Source organism: Anguilla rostrata, chromosome 6 (assembly GCF_018555375.3).
Source record: "Anguilla rostrata isolate EN2019 chromosome 6, ASM1855537v3, whole genome shotgun sequence".
Lineage (NCBI taxonomy): Eukaryota > Metazoa > Chordata > Actinopteri > Anguilliformes > Anguillidae > Anguilla > Anguilla rostrata.
The window spans coordinates 45259949-45280093 of NC_057938.1; the positions used below are offsets into that span (position 1 = coordinate 45259949).

General features: G+C 40.9%; 1 protein-coding gene across 1 annotated transcript; it reads right to left on the bottom strand.

Annotated features, from left to right (window-relative positions):
• Positions 1–1122: 1122 nt before the first annotated feature.
• On the bottom strand, positions 1123–19986 carry dse (dermatan sulfate epimerase). The gene is made up of 6 exons (XM_064339981.1): positions 19819–19986; positions 17117–17584; positions 11885–12138; positions 6519–6758; positions 4051–4258; positions 1123–3746 (listed from the first exon to the last, which is right to left on the bottom strand). Exons 2-6 carry the CDS (start codon positions 17533–17535, stop codon positions 2000–2002), a joined length of 2868 nt encoding a protein of 955 aa, XP_064196051.1. The 5' UTR covers positions 17536–17584; positions 19819–19986; the 3' UTR covers positions 1123–1999.
• Positions 19987–20145: the final 159 nt, after the last annotated feature.

The following is a 20145-nucleotide window of genomic DNA, read 5'->3' on the forward strand; positions in this document are numbered from 1 at the left end:
GAATAGTACATTAATTATTAGCTGAGCCTGAAACTGACAAGTAGAAATAGAATTGACAATAAACCGTATATCTTTGAACTGGCATATTGCGCAAAAAAATATTTAAAACAGATTCCAGCAGAAAGCTCTCTGTCATAGAAATTTGATAACTGCTGTTAAACTTGATAACTGGGATAGCTTAGTAAATTCAACGCAATACATATGGCCATTGATTTTGAGCAAAATTGTGGTAATGTCATTGCATGCCTCCTATCTGTTCTTAGCCATAGTATTTTGTGTCTAGACAGTGTTAACAAGGCACATCTTCGGCAGACATGTTGAGGAATGTGGTGTAAAGGAACTCAGAGAATAAGTTAAACCAAAGTTCAAATATGAAGAAATCATCCGAGGAGCTCAGCCCTTTCTTACGAGGACTGAGCTCTTTGTCACATCTGTGATAATGGCTCACTTTAAACAAAATATGTGTGCCTTGTCCACTTCTTAAACTGCCTCAACCCCATGGCTTCCCCTTGTCCTTGCCCTCATAAACGTCAAACAAAAAAAGCCCGTCAATAATTCAGTCAATATTGTGCATTGCGCGATTCACAGGGGTTCCATAAAGATTGCCATCACGAGCAAACAAGCCTTAAAGCGTACCCAATGTCTAATTATTTATTGGTTCCATTGGTTATTTACTGTGTCTAGCCCATATGTAGACATTTTGGCATGTTACCAGGAACAAAGAAAGCATCAAGAGCTGTGGTTGACATATTTGTCACATGAGGTTCTTATCAGATTGTAATGACATATCTTTCAACAGTATGTTTACCAATTAGTTGATAAAGAATCAGCTTTAAGAAAACACTTCGGCAAAAACACTTCTTCTAGCCGTTTACATACGGATGAGTGAAAGCTATGTAATATTATAGTTTTTGATGTTGTAATGGTTTATAATGAATGTTTGTGCAAAGAGACTTGTATTCCAGTAAGAATATATGATTGTAACAGTGTCCTCTCATTGCCTCAGTGTAAGAAATATCACTAATTAAGATGCCAGTACCTAGTTGCCTCTCTCCCTTGCTTTAACTTTCAACATTTACCCTACAATGTTAAAACGAAAGCAATCACACAGTGACAACCATGTCATTTCTGCAAGTATTTTTTTTAATTACAAAGAGTAAAAGTATAAAATAACACCTGAAAAATATATCTCATTTTAACATATGTACATTTTTGTTGTTTTCCAGACAACAATAAAAACTGTGTCATTTTTTCAACAATGTGCATAGTTTAGAGCAGGGGGTCAGCAAAACGTGTCCTAGAGTGGGACATAATATGCTGGCTGCTGTATTCTCCGTAAAATCAGCAACTAATTTAGACCCAAGATACAAGACGAGGTGAGTTAACTGTAATCCATTGCTTTAATTGATTAATTAAGTGCTGATGAACATGGAAAACCAGCACATCCCATAGGTCTCCTGCAGGACCAGGTTTTGGGGCCCCTAGTGTAGGACATCTTTGCATTTTAGTGGCTAGCCTTTAAGGTCTTGTGTAAGAGGCAGGAAATAAAACCACATGATGTTCATATAGAATAGCGATCTTCATCCCTGGTCTTGGTGGCCTGCAGGGTCTGCTGGTTTTGTTTTCACCTGAATATCAGAAACCAATTCAGACCCACGAAACCAGGACAGGTGAGTTAACTGTGCAATCGATTGCTTTAACCAATCAATAATCAATTAAGTACCGAGTAACAAAAAAACCCCAGCAGACTCTGCAGCCTGCCAGGACCAGGCTGAAGGTCACTGATATAGACTAAATTCTAAAGCTCCACAGAAGCTTAGCATCTCATCAGTGGTCTGGCTAATCCTGATATTCTATCAATTCCTATTTGGAATTAACTTTTCCTAGTCACCCAAGTTGGATTGGCTCAGACTGAGGTGTATATTACACTTCTCACCCAATGCAAACAGCAACAGTTCAGCAGGTTTGTAAACTGATGTCCTGTTAGCACCCGGTAATGTCAGCACTGTGCCCGTGAACAGGAGGAGTATAAGCAGAGCAGGATGAAGCTGTCAATGAGCAGGATGCAGTAGAAAAACCGCTGTGTGTGCAGACTTTGGGCTTTCTGAAAGTGTGTCAACAGCAGGGCCAGCAGCACGAAGAAAGTGGCGATGTTTAAAATGAGAAACAGCCGTATGTAAGAGGCAGAGCTGGAGAGGTCATCGCTCCTGGCGGTGGCCACCATGTGAACCTCCTTGTATTTCCGCCCTTTTACGAAGGCGCCCTTCCTGCCTTTGCGGGGGTCCCCGTAGTCCATGAAGGCTCTGGAGTCCCCGTCCCCTTCCTCCGGATTCTCCTCATACACGCGCTTCAGGATCCTCTGCCTCTCTTTCTTCTCACTCAGCTCAATCTGGGAAAAAATATCCGGCAGGGAGTCTGGGAACTTGTCGATTAGTGCCCCTTTCTTGGAACCCTTGCTTTTTCCCTGTTTCTTGGAGAGGGAGAACATCTTCTCGATGGCGTCCTCCGTCTTCTTTTTGTCTGAGAACTGCAGGAGGCGTTCGGCAGTCTTGCGGAAGCTGTCGGTGTTCAGGACCCGTGCCAGAATCTGCCTCTCCAGCTGCTGGAAGACGGGCTTGGCGTGCTGGAGGTGGTCCTCCACCAGATTGACATACTCTTCCACCTCTTCCAACGGGCTTTCCCTCACCCCTGCCGACTTCTCAAAGACCACCTTCGTGCGGTCGGCAAGCACCATAGCAAAGATAGGCTTGCTGGTGACTTCTCCCGTGAGCAAGTAGATAGTGTAGGTGTGGTCATTAGTGGCCAAGTATATGTCCACTCTCTGGGCATCCCCACGCATGCTGAAGCTCTGCACATCCACCCCTGGACCAAAAAAGATGTACGCCACTCTGGTGTTTGATTGTTTCAGGGGCAAAGTCATATTTACATAGTTCGATCCATTGTAGGGGTACCCTCGAGGGTAGTTTCTGTACCCAAGAAGCCCCTTCTCGCTGTAACCCGTTTCATCCATCCAGAACATTTTGTATGAATCGTCCCCATGCCTGACAAATGCGCCGTGCACACCGTCTTTCTGGGTTCCCTCGAAAGGTAGGTCAGTGTTGTGGAAGAAGGTGCTCATGGCCACCACCGGGCTGTCCTTTTCCAGATAGATTTGGTCCACCAGGACCAGCAGCTGAGGATGGAGTAGGATGAGATTCCTCTGGAAGCTCTTTATCTTAAGGTCAGGGTTATAGGCGCCCTTCCCCTCCCCTCGAATGAACACCATGCCCTGCCTCTCCATAGCGGCCAGCACGCTGCCTTGGGCATCGGCGGCCTGACCGTGCTTGTACTTCAGCCACTTGGAGTTGCAGGCCTCGGTCACCTGGCCCTCCCACGGCGCAAAGCAGCTGTCCGAAACGGCCGGGGCAAACATGGCTACGTTGTTAAGGAAGGTGTACTTTGGTCCGTAAAGCGCTTCAGTGATGAAAGGCACTCCATTGGGCGCAAAGGTGAAAGAGTTTTGATCAGGGTGCTCATGTCCAGCATTGAAATTTCGCCACCCTTTAATCCAGTCTTTGTACTTGTTCCCATGTACAATGTCGTATATTGCACGCCCTCCGAGCTTCCCTGACTTGAAGGACAGAAATGTCTGATTGACGTCTGCTGGTAAGGCACTTCCATAGGTGACCACTCCCCAGTCCTCAAAATAATGTAGTCGAGATGTACCGAAATCTGGTGGAGGGGTTGAGGTCAGGTTTGGATTATACCTGCATGGTACATATAAAAAAGCAAGATATACATCAGAGATGAGATCCACAGCTCAAAGAGAAGTACTATGTTTAATTACTTTCACAGTAAAGATCATGTTGCCAATTTAGGCAATACAAGCTTGTCAATGATTTGCTGATGTTTGGATTCCTCTAAAATGAAGACAAAATCTGGTATTAAGTAAAGCAGTTTGGTTAACTGAGGGTAGGGCACAGCATACTTAAAATAAATTAATCTGGTGTTAAAGTTTATTTAACATTTCCACTAAAACAATGCCTGGCCAGCTGTGGATGGGATGCTTACCAGAGGAACTCTGTGTGCAGGGTGCACCACCTCTGACCCTTCCCGGCTTGGCCAGGACCGTCCACCACCCGGTTCTGTCGGATCTGGTCAGCCAGCCAGTTCCCACTGCCGTTGCGCATGACGTAGCGGTCCAGGAACACCAGCTGGCTCTCTGGCCCATAGAACCAGTTGTAGTTGGAGTCTGCTATGGCCACACTTCTCTGGAACCCTGGCAGAGGACAGCAGAATGTATCATACGAGATATATAAGAGATCAGGCAACTCTGTGTGAATAAAATGCTAATTTTCTTGTGTACTGTGTAGAGAGGCAATTACATTTAGTGTCTATTACAGAAACATATGACCTCCAGGTAATCTGGTTTCCTCCCACAGTCCAAAGACATGCAGGTTAGGCTGACTGGAGAGTAAACTGCATGTAGGTATGAGTGTGTGAGTGAATGGGGTGTGTGCCCCGTGATGGATGGGCAGTGTGTTCCTGTCTCTTGCCCAATGCATGCTGGGATAGGCTCTAGCCCTTCTGTGACCCTGACAAGGAATAATCAGGTTAGATAATGGATGGATGGCAGGATGGAAAATAGATAAGGCAGGTGAACTGTCCGTTCTCTTTTTAAAAAGAAAAACAATAACCATTTCAACAACTGCCAGGAAATTCCTTCCCTTTTATTCACTTGCTATCAATTCTTTCCCCTTTATTCACTATTCCTATAAATGATGTGATCAGCCTTATTCCCATCCTTTAAAGTGAAAAGCCATTCAAAAGAGACCCGCAGTTTGTGTTACAGTCCTCAGTTCTCAAGAATATGTGCAGTAAACCATTTAAAAATGCATGAGGAGCTCATTAATTTTACTCACACTGGGAATCTGAGGAAAATAACTGCAGTTTGGCGAGAACTGGATCTTAAAACCTAGCAACCAGTAGTAAATATTTAACCACAATAAATCACAATGAACCAAGAACAACAACGGCAATAGCCAAAATCAGTAGCCCAGGCACAGTCTACCCATACGTGTGCCTCTAGTCCTTAAGGACGTGGCATCGAACACAGACCTTTTGCATTCCTGGTGTGCTGAGAAGCTGGATCAATTCAAAGTCTTTGTCAAGCAACTGCCCTGTCTTAAATATAGTTGGGCAAGTGTAGGAACATGGAGGCAATATTATTTTTAGCCAGTTTGACGCGGAACATCTAAGAAGGGGGCTAGTGTTGGGACTCTGAAACTTGACTCCTCCTACACGACCTTGCACGCACACTTACGCCACACACAGATACAGAGACACTGTGAGCCCAAGCAGCTGGTCTACTCCAGAGGCCTTTTCAGGATAATCTGGCCCAAACGACCGAGAGAGGAAGAGAAAGCTAGCATTGTGGCAATGAGACCACCACTTTCTCCTGCTGAGGTAACCAGACCCCGCACGCACCAACATCGGCCTGCCATTTGGCCACAATATAGCAACTGTTGGCACAAAGCTGCGAAATGTCCACGCCTGACCCGGCGGCCTCCCGGTCGCTACCCTCCAACTGACCTTCAGAGAAACCTCTGAGGCGAGGCAAGAGACATGCCTCCCCGCCAGTTTGGGAAGACCTCCAACAAAGCAATGACTGCACTCCATGTTTGGGCAAAAGAGTAGCCACTTCCCTCTGTGGGAGTTATGAATGTTTTTTCATGCCTGTTCTACTTGTCTCATACACATGTACAGTGTAACAAAAGCTAAACTGAGATGAGAGGGAGTGTGGTGTATAAGCAGGTGTTTTAGCACTTGTATGGAAATTAAGCTATTTACTGTGTGTGTGTGTGTGTGTGTGTACTGTATATATACCTGTAATGCATACTGACCTGCAATATTTGTAGCTACTACTAAATGACTTGTTACAGTAGATGGCTAACAGTGTTACTCTTTCACATAAAACAAAATAATTTTTGAAATGGCATCAAGATATTCAAGTCAGTAACTTCAAATCTTATTTATTTAATTACTTCAAATATGCCTAAACCATTTTATGGGACATACAAATGCACCTTTGTGATTAGTCAAGCTAATTCATACTTTGTGACTCTCCAATAAATGGGTTTTAAATATGACAGTGAAATTGAAGGAAGTAAATCCACCATGTCATGTCTGCTAATGTAATGAACACAGATGATCAACAGACAAGAGCGTTTTATGCTGGGTTGCACATGTTTGCACATGCATGTTCGCACAAGCTGTCTTAGTCATTAAGACTATGACACCTGCTTGAGAGCTTCTGAGGCCTTATTCAATACTTAGCCACGGTTCAGGACAAAGTTAGACCCACATTTTCTCTAAGCATGTACAGACTTATATCTGCTCACACTGTGTCAATCACATATATGATTCGCCATGAGGCAATTCTCACATGAAAGCAAATGCGTAATTATGACTTAATGGAACAAACAGTGCAGTGTTTCTCACCTAGCTAAAAGGAGTAATAAATTCAGGGAAAATCCTACCTGGCAGGATTGTCCTGTATAAGAAGGCAAAGTGCTTCAGGAGCCAGGGGTGATCAAAGTGTCCAATAGCGAAGTGGCGCTGGACCAGGAACATGTATTGGAAGAGGGAACGGGTGGTGTAAGTCCCATAGGCTACACCCTCATACAGCGACCCATCCGTCACATCTTGCAGAAGAACCAGGGACTTCTCCATGACGGACAGGACCTGCTTGGTCCACAAGTAGGCTTCCTGTAGGTAACCTGGAGTACAGGAGAAATCAGCATTTTATGTTACATATAGCCTGTTCAGACTGAAGACTTAATGAGAACCACAATGAAATCTTAAGTCTTCTGACATTTTGAGAGTGCTTATCCTCAACAATTGTAGTGTACAAGTATATATTTTTTTATAAAATCTACATTTTTAGACGTATTATCCATTCACACAAGCAGACATTTAATTTACAACAGTCATGCCCCAACTAGAATTCAAAACTGCCACGTACTCTTTATGCAATAATAGCTGGCTCAGTTGAAGTCTAACTATATTAACTTTAATTCAAGTCAGATTCTACAAGATGAATGATCACATATGTCCAAGATTTGAACAGGACTGATGGTTTTAATATATTACGTATACTTGCTGCAGGTAGCCCGTTTGTAATAATGGTGATTTTTATTTTATTTGCAGAGCTAGGTCATTTGTATTTCATAATCTGTACTTATCTGTCCTACACTGTGTTGCCTTATATTTGTTTTTTATATTTATCAAGATGTTATTTTTTGCAGTCACATTGTCTGTATTCACACAAGTATATTAAGCACTTTTAGTCTTTGCAAATGTATCTGCATAGTGTTCTGGATGTCTAACAAACACAAACAATCATTTGTTTATCATGAGTCGTCATGAGTTCATGAAGGTACGACCGCTCGTAGACCACATCAACCAATCAAATCCTTGCCCAGCTATGACGCCTGCATTCATGTGTGATTCACTTGCGCCCTCCCGGAACAGACCTCCCACTCCACCAGCCCACAAACTCCCCACATCCCACACAGGAATACAGCACACAAGGCTCCGCATTTCATTTCACTACGTCACTACACTAACAGTAAACACACTGGAAATATTTAACATCAACCAAGAAGTACCGTGTGTACGTAAACACCTTATTGCCGAGCTATACTCGGATCTCAAACTTGAGGCCCGCACAAGGTCTTGGCTGTTCAGGCAGAAAATGCTTCTCTGTTAAGCCGCTGAGAAATATGTAAATGCATACAGGCATAAAGATTCTATACATGATTCAAAGATATCATTCTATCAGGCAATTTGATTAGAAAGCATTTTAGCTTCTTTCACGAAAATGTATCTTCAGATTGGTGTTTCCCTGTACTTAATCATCCACTCTGCCCTATCAGTGTTTTGATATGTGTGTCAGTCTGTGTCACTTTGTGTCCACACAGACTGCATCACTCTTTAATGTACATGGATCTGTTCCTCTTTGGCTTACTCTTCTCTTGTGGGTCCATGTGAAATTAAACCACACTTTGTACATGGTAGCAGCAGACAGAATCTGAGTCCTGTCTCACCCTGGCCACAGACCAATCGGAGGTCTGTAATTTAACCTTCTCATTACAGTAAAGTGAGTGATATTTTTACGTGGGAAAAACTGTTCTGGTCTCCTTTCTACCACATAGAATAACGGCCATCAAGCTGCCAAAGTTTCCTGTCAACCTGTAGGACTTTTGGATAGGGGAAATGCTCTGTATTTCAGATGCTTGAGGACACTGAATATGGGAGCAGAAATCTTTTACTCTTATATTACTGCTTCCATTCACATAAATGACCAGGGCCTGTCATGATAAACCTTACCAAAATATCTGAGGAACCATCTTGACTTTAATGTACAGTTGCCCGAGTACACTAGGAAAAGTCCTTTAGTTGTACTTAGCTATATAATTACTTATGCTTTAATAGTGTACTGCAGTTATACATAAAATGGTAGGCTTGTATTTTTGAATCTGTGAATTGGTCACTTTTTTCTTTTGTTAATAATAACAACAAGAAACATGACAATGTGTAAAAAAATTTTAAAAAAAGGCCCAATTAAATTTTTCTTTGTTCTTTTTATTAAAGGTGGAAATTTTTTTAAAGAAAGTAAGAGTATCCGGGTGGCCACCTGCACGGAAGGGGAAGTTCTTTATGGAGAGTCCACTTTAACGAGCGGCCAGACCGCGGTTAACTGCACTGCTGGTAGGGTAATCAGCGGCCTTCATGCACCAACACGCCAACACCTGCAGCGGGAACGTGTTTATCCCCCCGAGCACGCGAGGCTAACGACCGACGATCCAGTCATCTGATCCAGCCACTGCCGCCAGCTTTGTCTCTGAACAGCAAAGTTCTCACATATCAGTGCGGCTCAGAAGTACAAGAGCAGGCTCAGACGGCACTAAAACCTTTGTCTTGACTTAAAGGAGGGCTTTTGAGGGATTTCGGTTAAATTAGGTATCCTTTATTTCAAAATGGAGCGTTTCACTTTAAAAGACACCCCAAACACATTATCAAAGTTATGATACTAGCCCTTGGATTACCAGAAGACAAATTATATTGTGCCGAGGCTTAAATATGGAGTGGTAATGTGAGTGACAGTGTCAGGAAAGGTCTGCCGCTGTATCTTTAAGGCATTGCAATGTGTTTTATTCTTCATAAAATGACTGCAAAAGCCCAGATACCGAAAAGCTGATACAATTCACTCCTTAAAATAAAAAAACTGAGATTCTGGACACTTGAGCCACTGCTACAAATCTCCACAACTGCAAAACATTCTTAATTCTGTCAGCATATTGAGCAGCCCATGAAGGGCACATACAGGCAGCTAACATTTGCTCTTCATTACCAGCAGGTAAACTCTGGAAAAGCTCCACTTATTTATTGAGCTTTCTAAAAATAGCACTTGTGTTCAAGGTCTCAGTATGTACATTTCTTCAATATTTAAAAATGATGATAGAGGACATTTGCAAAGGCACATATGTGTAAATACATAAACATCTAAACTTCTTGTAAAATGCATTACTTATGTACTTACATCTGGTAAAATGTTTATTAACAGTATTGCATTGGTCACATTGAAAGCAGTTTGGTGATTGTTTTTTTTTTCTTTCTTTTTTGCATGAAATGCTCAAGAAATGTCTCCATAGACCTAATTACCCAGAGGTTTCCAGATCTAGCTAAACAGGAAGGCATGCTGGTACATCTGTAATGCTTCTTTTTTTAAAAAAAATATCTGATACTCTTCAGATTAGTTAACCAATGGATAAATATAATCAGCTAACAGCTTTGGTAACAGCCCATATGCTGTATATAACCGATCAATCATTTGCACAGGCCAACTAGTTTACTTAAACTGAATTTAATGTAAATATTTATTTGCAATACCCGATAGTGCACTAGCCTCTCTAACAACCATATACAATTACACTGTCAGCTTTGGAAAATGCAGATAAAAGGTTCAAATCTATGTACAAAAGTTGACTGTGTCTGAACTTTTTCTTCTGAGCAAGAGGCAATTTTTCAGCTATAAAGTACACTTGGCTGTTCCTTGGCTCTCAGACAACTTGGGGGGAAACAATAGGGTAAAGCTGTATTTCTCCTGAGTCAGCACTGCATTTTCTGTTGCGCACAGTCATAAAAAGCAACAGTAACCACGGTAATCTCCATGAGCCTGTCACAATTTATTTTATCCTATTTTGTCTGGTGTTAGAAATGCTTACCAGAAACTAAACTTAGATTCACTGCTTCCCAGCAAGGGACAAATTTCAGAAAAGTTCAACTGAGATTCACCTCTCTGCCTTCTAGGCAACGTATTACACTGCATTTCCAAAAACACACTGGGATACACAAGTGAATGAAATAACCTTTGCTGATCTTATTTTTCTTTTTAATGACCAAGGAGCCAAGATTTAAAGCCAAAGAATCAAGACCTTAAACCATGACCAACAGCTTGCAGACATATTTACAGTCCATGAATGCCTGACGAATTTGCCAAACGTTAGATGAAAAAGCAGTGCTTTTCTAAAGCAACTGACATGATCTGATCCTCAATAGCTATGGCTCTGGACACAGGCCAATAGAAAAGTAAGTGTAAATAAAAGTAAACCTACAGTAAACCTGAGATAATAACTCCAATAACCGAGCCATGGGTGTGTCCGATCTGTCAAATTTCTGTACGCCTGTCAAAACACATACTTGAAAGAAGGGTAGAAGGAAAAAAAGAACCAGTACCCCACCATAGCAGCCCAGATGTGACCCAGCATATGTGGCAGGTTCAAAATATGCAATAACATAAAGATAAAATATAGATTTTTGGCCATGGTATAATATATACCCAGGGTAAACAGGAGCAGAAGCTTATTATTGTATACGCCAGGAAGAAGTCTGTGAGGAATGGCCTGGGATCAGATGAATGTTTACTGCACTGGAGAAACCATTATGTGGGATTATGTGCAGCAATGCAGAATGACCTCAGGCCAGCTGAACTGAAATTCCAGTCAGGAATGCTTCTTTCCTCAAGGGCAGGCCCTGGCCAAGCCTCTAGCCAGCAAAACATTTTGCTTAAGGTATTTGGAAAGGTGGACGACACTTACTTATCGAAGAAATACATCACTTTATATGAAAAAAATTCAAAAATGACAACAAAGGGCGAACTCAGTAAATCAGAAAAGTGCCCCAAATAATTATGTATTAAGAATTAATTTTTTTTTACTTTTTAAAAAAATGATTCTTATAAAATGTCTTTTTTCTGTGTTTTCAAACTTGATTTTCACCAGGCTTGGCATTCAACAGACTAAATCTCCTCACCAACTGCTCACTTACCTCTAAATAATGAGGTGATATAGAATTAATCCAATTGCCCATGTCAATTGAGTGTGACACAACTGGCCACAAATGAACAACTAAACTGTTTTGAAGCATTAAACCAATATTAAATCTAAAAGACAAAAGCATTAAATCATTATCCAAGTTATGTTTTCCTAAAAACACACCTGCATAAACAATAGTATATTATAGTAGAGTATAGTATCATACCGATATCCTCCTAAAACCCAGAAATTTATTTTTGTCCTGTGTAGGGGATATGAGTCTCTGGTGTTAATCTCAAGAACCATATATTCTACTATGCTGAAACCAGTTCTGATTCTGTGTAGAGGAAATAAAAATGAAATAATACTTTTGAAAATATTTTCACTGCAACATGATTTGGTCATCCAAGACACACAATTGCATTATGTCAAAAAATGAAAGAGTAAAAAAAAAACTAATTTTCAGTTAAGTATAAAATGCTCGGTGATACAAGGCAGAGGGAAGGTTGCCCGAATCGGAGACTCACCCTGGTTCATGAGGATGAGGCTGCCAGTGAGCAGGGCCACGCAGTTGGTGGGCTGATGGTTGTGCAGGTACTGGAATCCCCAGCCGCGGCTGTAGGACTTCTCGTACATGTAGCGGGAGGCATTGCCGATCACCTGCAGGAAGCGCTCCTGCTGGGACTTGCTCAGGTACTCGTACAGGAAGTCGTAGGCCGTGGCGAAGCCCACCAGGGAGTGCGCCAGGGGAACCTCGTCCCAGGGAGCGTCTTTCACCAGCCTGCAACACAAAACCAGGGCACAGCTCAAGAGGAGGGGACATTTTGTTTGCAGCATCACAAATGAAGGGAGGCTAGTGTACTGCACCCTTAGAAAAAAACTAAACAATATATTCAAATAAATATTACATGAATCCAAAAACCTCCAGTTATTTTAAATTCTATATTCACATTTAAACATTATAAGACAACATACTTCATATACTTTATGGAAGTATGGCAGTAATTAATGTTAACTTTAATATGCTAATTTCAAACCGTGCAATGTGAATTTACAATAATGTTTTCAAAAACCTACAGGAATGCTTAATATTCTAACAGACCTACAGTAGCAAGTAGAATTTTACTGTTTTGCTAGTATCATCAAAACTGTGAATTTGCCATCAATGCTACCAACAGTAGAAGTGGTAAACATAAGGTTTAGCAAAATACCAGCTTTTCTATGATGCTTAAAGAGAAGGAGAGTGAAAAAATGTACTGCATCTTTAAACAAAATCAAACGATTCAAATTCCAGTTCATACTGTTTGTGTCTCATAGGGCAAAGTGTAATCTATCCTGAAACCTTTTACCAGAAATCCCAGAGAATTTGATGTGTGTGGTCGGGACTTATCGTTATCTCTTAAACGCCTTTGGCATCTGAACGAAACAAACTTCAAACCAGCTTTTCCAGCGGTATTATCAAAAATACAAAGTGCACGATGTTTGTTACAATCCATGGAGTCCTGTGCTTGAGAACTGTTTCAGATTTCTGAATCCCAAGCCTTTCTAGCATAAACAAATAATGCTATCGAGTTACTTACACCAACAGGGAAACAGGAGTTGGGGAAAGTAAGCACCCAGTATGACCGTTATCTCTGCCATTTTATGCAGCACTGCTCACAACATGTTGCTAGTTCCATTTTAACCTACTGCAGTTTTTATATCTGAGAGGAAATCATTACAGGAAGTGGCCCCCTTCGTCACCAGAACATGAGTTCCATGCTTCATGGTCATCACATGCTCCTACTGTATATACTCTCACAAACGCGACGCACGGCCCAATTTCACAGCTGCAGCTTTTCATTTGCTTCCACATATTTTATCTAATAGAGATGAATATGAACTGAGATCAAAAATGCAAAGTATATATTTCTAATATCCATCATAATATGTGACATACATGAATTAGAACATGAATTCACACACTTTCATTTGTTTTTGTTTTAATATACTGTTAAGTTCCATCTGGAATTCCAACAATCATTCAAATAATAATTCTACATGGAATTAATACATTTGTGTAAAGTAATGTATTCATACATTTCTGAAAAATACACGACTTAACAAATTTATTAATCCCATGTAATTCCTTATTTTAAATATGAACATTATGTGTGTATATATATATATATATATATATATATAGGTAACCTTATTTTTAACAGGTTAACTATATACAGAAGTTATAGTATTGTTGTACTTATATCATAAACTGTTGTTTTATTTCATTTCTGTGGAGGAGAATTTCTAGCAAGCACAATGTGACAAACTTAGGCTGAATGTATTTGCCACAGTTTTACTTAAAAGTGGGTTGCACTTTGAAACAAGCATGTCTTTCTACCAGAATGACATGTTTTCTTAGTTGAAGTACTGAATAAATATAAGAGAGCCTGTTTATGCAAGAGACTTTGCAAACCATAGTTTTGTGCAAGGGCTGGCAAAAAAACAAAAAAAAAAAGCAATGTAATGTTAATGTTTCTTTCTGTTCTGTTATTCCAAAGAATACAAAAGCCACTTATGTCTGCCTTTTTATGGACAAGTGATTGCAAATGAACAAGGGGGCCCTGTCAGCCACAAGGCCTGTACCACACAGTGGGAACATGGTTCTACTCCGCAAGTTGGCGGGTGCATAATTGAAGGTCACGGATAGCACAGCTGACCGATTTTTGAAACCGCTCTTAAGGTTCACAGGGTGACCCTGAAACCAAAATAAAAGTGTTGGTGAACTGAGAGCTTACATTGTGTGTTGTTAAAATGTGAAAATGTGCGGCTGGTGGCAACTCATTTTTCAACAGTGGTGCACAAGATTGACATAGTGGAGAGGCTCCACTTGCCACAGGTGTAACTGCATATGAAACTGTGAGGACTTCTGACTTCTCGTATCACTGTAAGACCAACAAATGCAATGTGAAAAGGGGTAGCTTCCAGATTTAGAAGCAGAAGTAAAAATGTTCAAAGCAGACCAGATTTGGCCGTAAAATGTATACCTCACTCCAGATGTCAGGAAGCCCAATTTAATTTGAATTTCTTGGCTTAGTTAAAAGCAAATTCTCATTCTATTGCAGTCAGACGAAACAAAGTCAAATTTGTGCTCATAAAGCAGGTAACAGACAAATACTTAAAATATCGGTCCCCATTACTTAAAATATACTGCGAATTAACTTGTTATGGTTTCTTACTTTTGCACACAGCATAGCTGGGATTCTGAGTATACAGCTCAGCTGCAAATAAACGATCTTGCAATGTAATGGAATATCGCTGTCGTGGCAACCCATGCTAAGATACAGAATTATCTGGACTATTCATAATATGTAGAAGGCCACGTAAATATGACTGAGTGTCAAACCTATTCAGGTGTGTCATGTAAAGCAAAAGAAAACAGAGATGCAGACAGAGCATTTGTTGGTGGTGTTTGATGAGCAAAGTGTACAGAAGATAGCTGTTTTCCATTACACGCCTTGCTGGAGCCTTTATCCATAGCAACAATGACACAAAGATATTATTCTTTGCTGAGCTCATTATTTACAGAAGGCTCTTGTCCAGAAGTTTAAAAAAAAAAAAATCAGCATCCTGTTCAGAAAGTGAAATTAAGTCTGCTGATTACAAATTCATTAAGCATTACTCTGCACTGTCAATGCATTCCGAAGCTTAAACCTTCAGCTTCAACACTGTGGGCCTCTGCTATTTTTCAGTACTGCAGTCTCCATAGGCATTATAAGGATGTCCCCTGGCTACCAGTGTGACTGCTACAGCCCACTAATCACGTCAGAATAAATGGAGCATAGTGAGTTAGTGGCTAGCCAGGGGAGGGTCAGCAGACCAAGGTGATATAGTGCTGATTTCATTAATGGTATTTTGGTGGCCAAAGTGGTCAAACCCATTTAAAACATTTACCAAGAGACTACTGAGATCAACAATTCTGTCTATTTTTCTATCACACTGTACCAGGACATTCAGTCCACATCTGAACATTTAATTTCCTTTGAACCGAGGCATGTTCAGCCGTGAATTCAAACAGCTGCTAAACACATTTGCTGAACGGCCCGCAATGCTACTCATCCAGTGCTCACCACCACAAAATGCGAACACACTCGGTAAGAGGAGGACTCACAGAACAATGTAAATATAGAGGAGTCAAGACACTCTCTAAAAGATTAGTGAAAAGTTCTATGGTGCTGATTCAACCTAAAATAATTTCAGACAAACACCAGAGCTAAACTCTCATCAAAAGAACATTTTTTTTATAATGAAATGAACACAAAATGTGGAGCAGATGGCTAAGAAAAAATATTAAGCAAATAACACATCTGATGTGCTTACTGTTCCCTACAATAAATACTGCTGAAAAAAACAATAATAATAAGTAATACCATTTTCATCATTCAGAGCAAAGATGGCACATTCATTTTGCATCAGTCAATAGAAAGGATTAATTACTGGAATTATATTAATTAATTTACCAGCTCCTATGCAAATCTGGAAGATTGTAAATTCTACCAAGTAATATAATGTCACATCATTGCCTGTCCATGTCAATTCTGGCACTACTTTAGTATCTGGTCAAAAGGAGATTTTAATAATTTATTTTGCAGCTGCCTTTTTTTATAATGTATTCACAACAAACACACAGGGGCATCTTCCTTGTGTGATGAGGACTATTTTGGGAGCCTCTCTTTCTTTTACTCTCTCATTTTACAACCAGAGAAGTTGCAGATGCACTTCCAACTATAAACCCTAAGTCCTCCACTGGTGAGGATAACCTTGACTGATTTTTTCTGAAACTTGCTGCCCCTATGATTACTGATCATGTCACACATATTTTATAGCCAATCAATTGTGTCTGGCATTATCCTTAAAATTTATTATTAAACTTACTATTTCTGTGTGTTTATAAAGCCCTCCTTCACAAATTACCCTTTTATCTCACTTCACTTTTAGTCTTGAAAGATCTTCCTTGTCAGACACATTCCTAAGATAGTCTAGTTCTTCAAGTTCCTCAAATTCGTGCTGACCTGCTTTAAAATTGTATGTGTTAACTGTGTTCAAAACCTAAATGTGTTATATAAGGAACTGAAACTTGACACTGTTCTAACTCATAAACTTCTCATTTTAAGTCAACCTTGGAGTGCAATTGTTTTTTACAATTTTGTTTTAATAATTGTCCCTGAGAACTTTTATTATTTATGGTATTTATTTTATATGTATTTATTATCGCTGTTGTCTTATTTTTATTATTTTTATTTGTTTATTTTATAATTTAAAAAAAAATTGTATTGTTATTTAAAATGACTTTTTTATTGTTGTTTTAATTGTATTTTGTAACCATTGTAAATTAGGGCTCTTTCCCTCAATGTGCCTTCTGAGAATTAAATAAAGGTTGATTAGATTAGATTCACGCTGAACAATTTTATTCTCTGTATTTTGCAAGTAACGCTGTTATAACAGGGTGCTCTTTGCGATTCGATTCTCTGTATTTTGTAAGTAACTCTGTTATAACAGGGTGCTCTTTGCGATTCGATTCTCTGTATTTTGTAAGTAACTCTGTTATAACAGAGTGCTCTTTGTGATTTGGTTCTCTATATTACAGAATGCTCTGTTATAACACATCTGGCCTCAGCTGATAGGAGAAACACATCAGCGCCGAGTCAAAAAAAGGGAAAAACACAGAAATAACAACCAATCGGGTGCAAAAAAGAGAGGAACAAAGACAGAAAATATACCAACTAGGCTGAGCTGCCATCCTCTCCATGTAGTCCCTGGCCATGTCCAGGGCCCCGGCCCGGTGCGGGTAGAGCACGCAGAATATGGACAGGGCGCCCAGGTTGTTCCCGTAGACCTCGTTCCAGCGGGCGCTGAACTCGGCCGGGCTCCAGGGCGGCAGGTAGTCCTCGGGCTGCGCCAGCATGGTCTCGCCCGCCTCGCGGATGCGCCCGGCCAGCACGCGGTGGGTGCCCACCGCCGCCCTCTGCAGCTCCACCTCCTCCCCCCTGCCGAAGTACAGCATGGGGTGTCCGTCATAGTTCCCCCCCAGGAACGCGATGCCGGCGCTCGGGTCCACCTGGCCCCGCGCCGAGGCCAGCAGGGACCACAGCAGACATATGAAGAACACCGTGGGGGCCCCACGGGTGTGGGTCCTCATCCTGACATCAGAGACGGCAACGCGGCATTTTCCGGGTATCTGAACTGAGCTGAGGGAAAGGGGAAGGGGGAGAGGGGAAGTCAGCCATGTTTTTCTTTCCTCGTTCATACAAAGGCTATGCATGCCTGAAATAATTGGATTCAGCTGTATCCTTGATCATTTTGGCTTCCCTAATGTTCCCAGTGGTTATAAAACTTGAAAAGGGAAAAGCTGTGGAGTTGCTGTACGATCGGAGGGTACCGAGGAGAAAGCCTGGTGACTGCATTCACCAGACCTGACCACAAAATGGGGACCCTACAAGCATACCGAAGAGGAAATGTCCCATTTGTCCTAATGTCCCAGTTTTTTTTTAACATGAAATTGTGCATAAAACACAGATTTCAGCTTTCCTTGTTACTACTGGAGCTCCATGTTTCATTAAATGAAAGCAAGCCTAGACCCCCCCGCCCCCCTCCGCCCCCACCCATCCCTCATACCTAGATCAGTAATGTCTTGGGAGAATCTGCCCAAACCTAGAGCACTCAGACAGCTCTGGGAGCTCCCTCCTCTTGCATAACCAAGTATGAAATGGAAAGAGTTGGCTGTGTGTTGTAAAAGGAATTTGTAAAAGCTTCATAGGGAGATCATTCTGTGCACCTAAAGGTAAGGCACTTCAGTCTGTTTTTATACATCTTTCATTAATGTCTACAGCTTTTCAAGGCTGAATGCACTTTGCTCAATGACAAATCATTTGATAGTCATTGTGAGTTCCCCCCTCCCCCCATACAAAAAAATAAAATAAAATAAAATAATTTATATTCAAAATTTTATTCAGAGTTTGAAAGCACACACAGCAATGCAAAATGCTGAAAAAACTGAACACTGAAACACTGAAATCTGATTGGCCTGTTACAAGGAGAGTTATGGGACCTAAGCTATGTAAGACGCTCTATTGTAGATTCCTCCTCTTTGGAAGCCAACACTTTGGTTGAGTTACTTCACTGCCGTCTGGACGCAGATAAGGATCTGACACCTAACCTCTTGAACTGTCGCATTCCTGCTAAAGGGACACATAATCAAATATCCCTGCCTCAGGAAACCTAAGCCTGTACAGGCCCTAAAATGTGAAACCTGAGAGTCCACACGTTTTTTTAAAGACATAAAATGCAGATTGATTTTGATGTAAAAGAAAACAGATGAGTGCAGCCTTTTTTTCAATCAGTTTGACCCTTTCCTCTTTTATATTTATGAAATGATAAGGCTCACACATGGATAAGATTAATGTGTAAGAAATACTTTCTTTTTTTGTAGGTTTTTAACCCTTAAAGCAGCAACGTTGTGATATTTTTGTCTCTTGTACACAAATAAACACTTGTCCATAGTAGGCACAAGTCTACAGGAACAATATAAAATCTGCCTTTTGAAGAACACTCTGGCTCATGTCAGTTAAAGACACTTTTGTATCCACTGAAAAAGCAACTATGGGTTTCCTTGGCATGCACTTGAAAACAGGATATATAAAACAGACATCAGCTTACACGTTTTCAGATTTACAGTGAAACCCAACAAAACATACTACAGTTTTCCTTTACTTGTTTCTTTAAGCAGAAGGAGGTACTCCTATCCTGATTACCTCATTCATAAACTCTTTACTCCTGTAAAACTGTTCAAGAGACATTTTTTAACAGAAATCATCCTCTAATCCCAGAGGCAGTCGTCTATCTCCTAGCTGCCAGTGCGGCCGACAAGTTCATCAATCAAACGCAGTCAAACACGCTTGCCAAATTGTCGGGTGGTTGCACCCGACACCCACCTATTAACTCTTACCAGTGTCAGTCATCGGGAACCCTTAATAACACAGACCCAAATGCCTAAACATCAGATAAGAGTAAAAGGGGGGGAAATTGGTACACTGATATTATTATTGTTATTAATTTCGCAATAAATGATCGGTTTGTTTAACTCCCTGAAGTTAGAGTGAAAAAAGAACGTTCCCTTCTCCGAAAAAAGAAAATAGCCACGCTCTTTAAAAATATCCACGCATGTGACCTTTAATTGAGATGCTATAGCATTTTTTGCAGGTATCCACCCATTAAATTCAGAAAAATGAACGTTGCCACGACTTCGCAAGCCTTCAGAAGTTTAATGGCTCAGAAACCAAAAGTGCGCACATTTAACGACCCTCCCGAAGCGAACAGGCTGAGCTTAGATGGCTAGCTTTAATTCCAGGTGTCTTCAGAAAGTTCAGATTAAGGTTTTAGTTAGTAGGCTGGTTAGTTAAAGGCGTAAAACATGTTATATTACCGTTTTACTGATGTTGAAATCCAGGTCTGTGTCCAAACGTCATTCCTTGTACGCGGGATCTGACCTTCCCTTTGCCATTATCGTTCTGTAGTTCGATACATGGTAACTTTTGAACAAGGGGCATACCACTAGCTATGCTTGGAGAGCAGCAGTCTGTGGTTTAGAGGCAACGTCATCAGATCCTACGTTTTAAGGAGGAGCAGTTGCATAGAGCGAAGTCTGGAAGGACCCCCCTTTCCCCTAGCATGATGCATTTAAAAAATATGAACTTTCCGCTGAGAGTTGTTTTGTTCAGCACGTTTCCAGCCTGAAAACGACACTACTGTA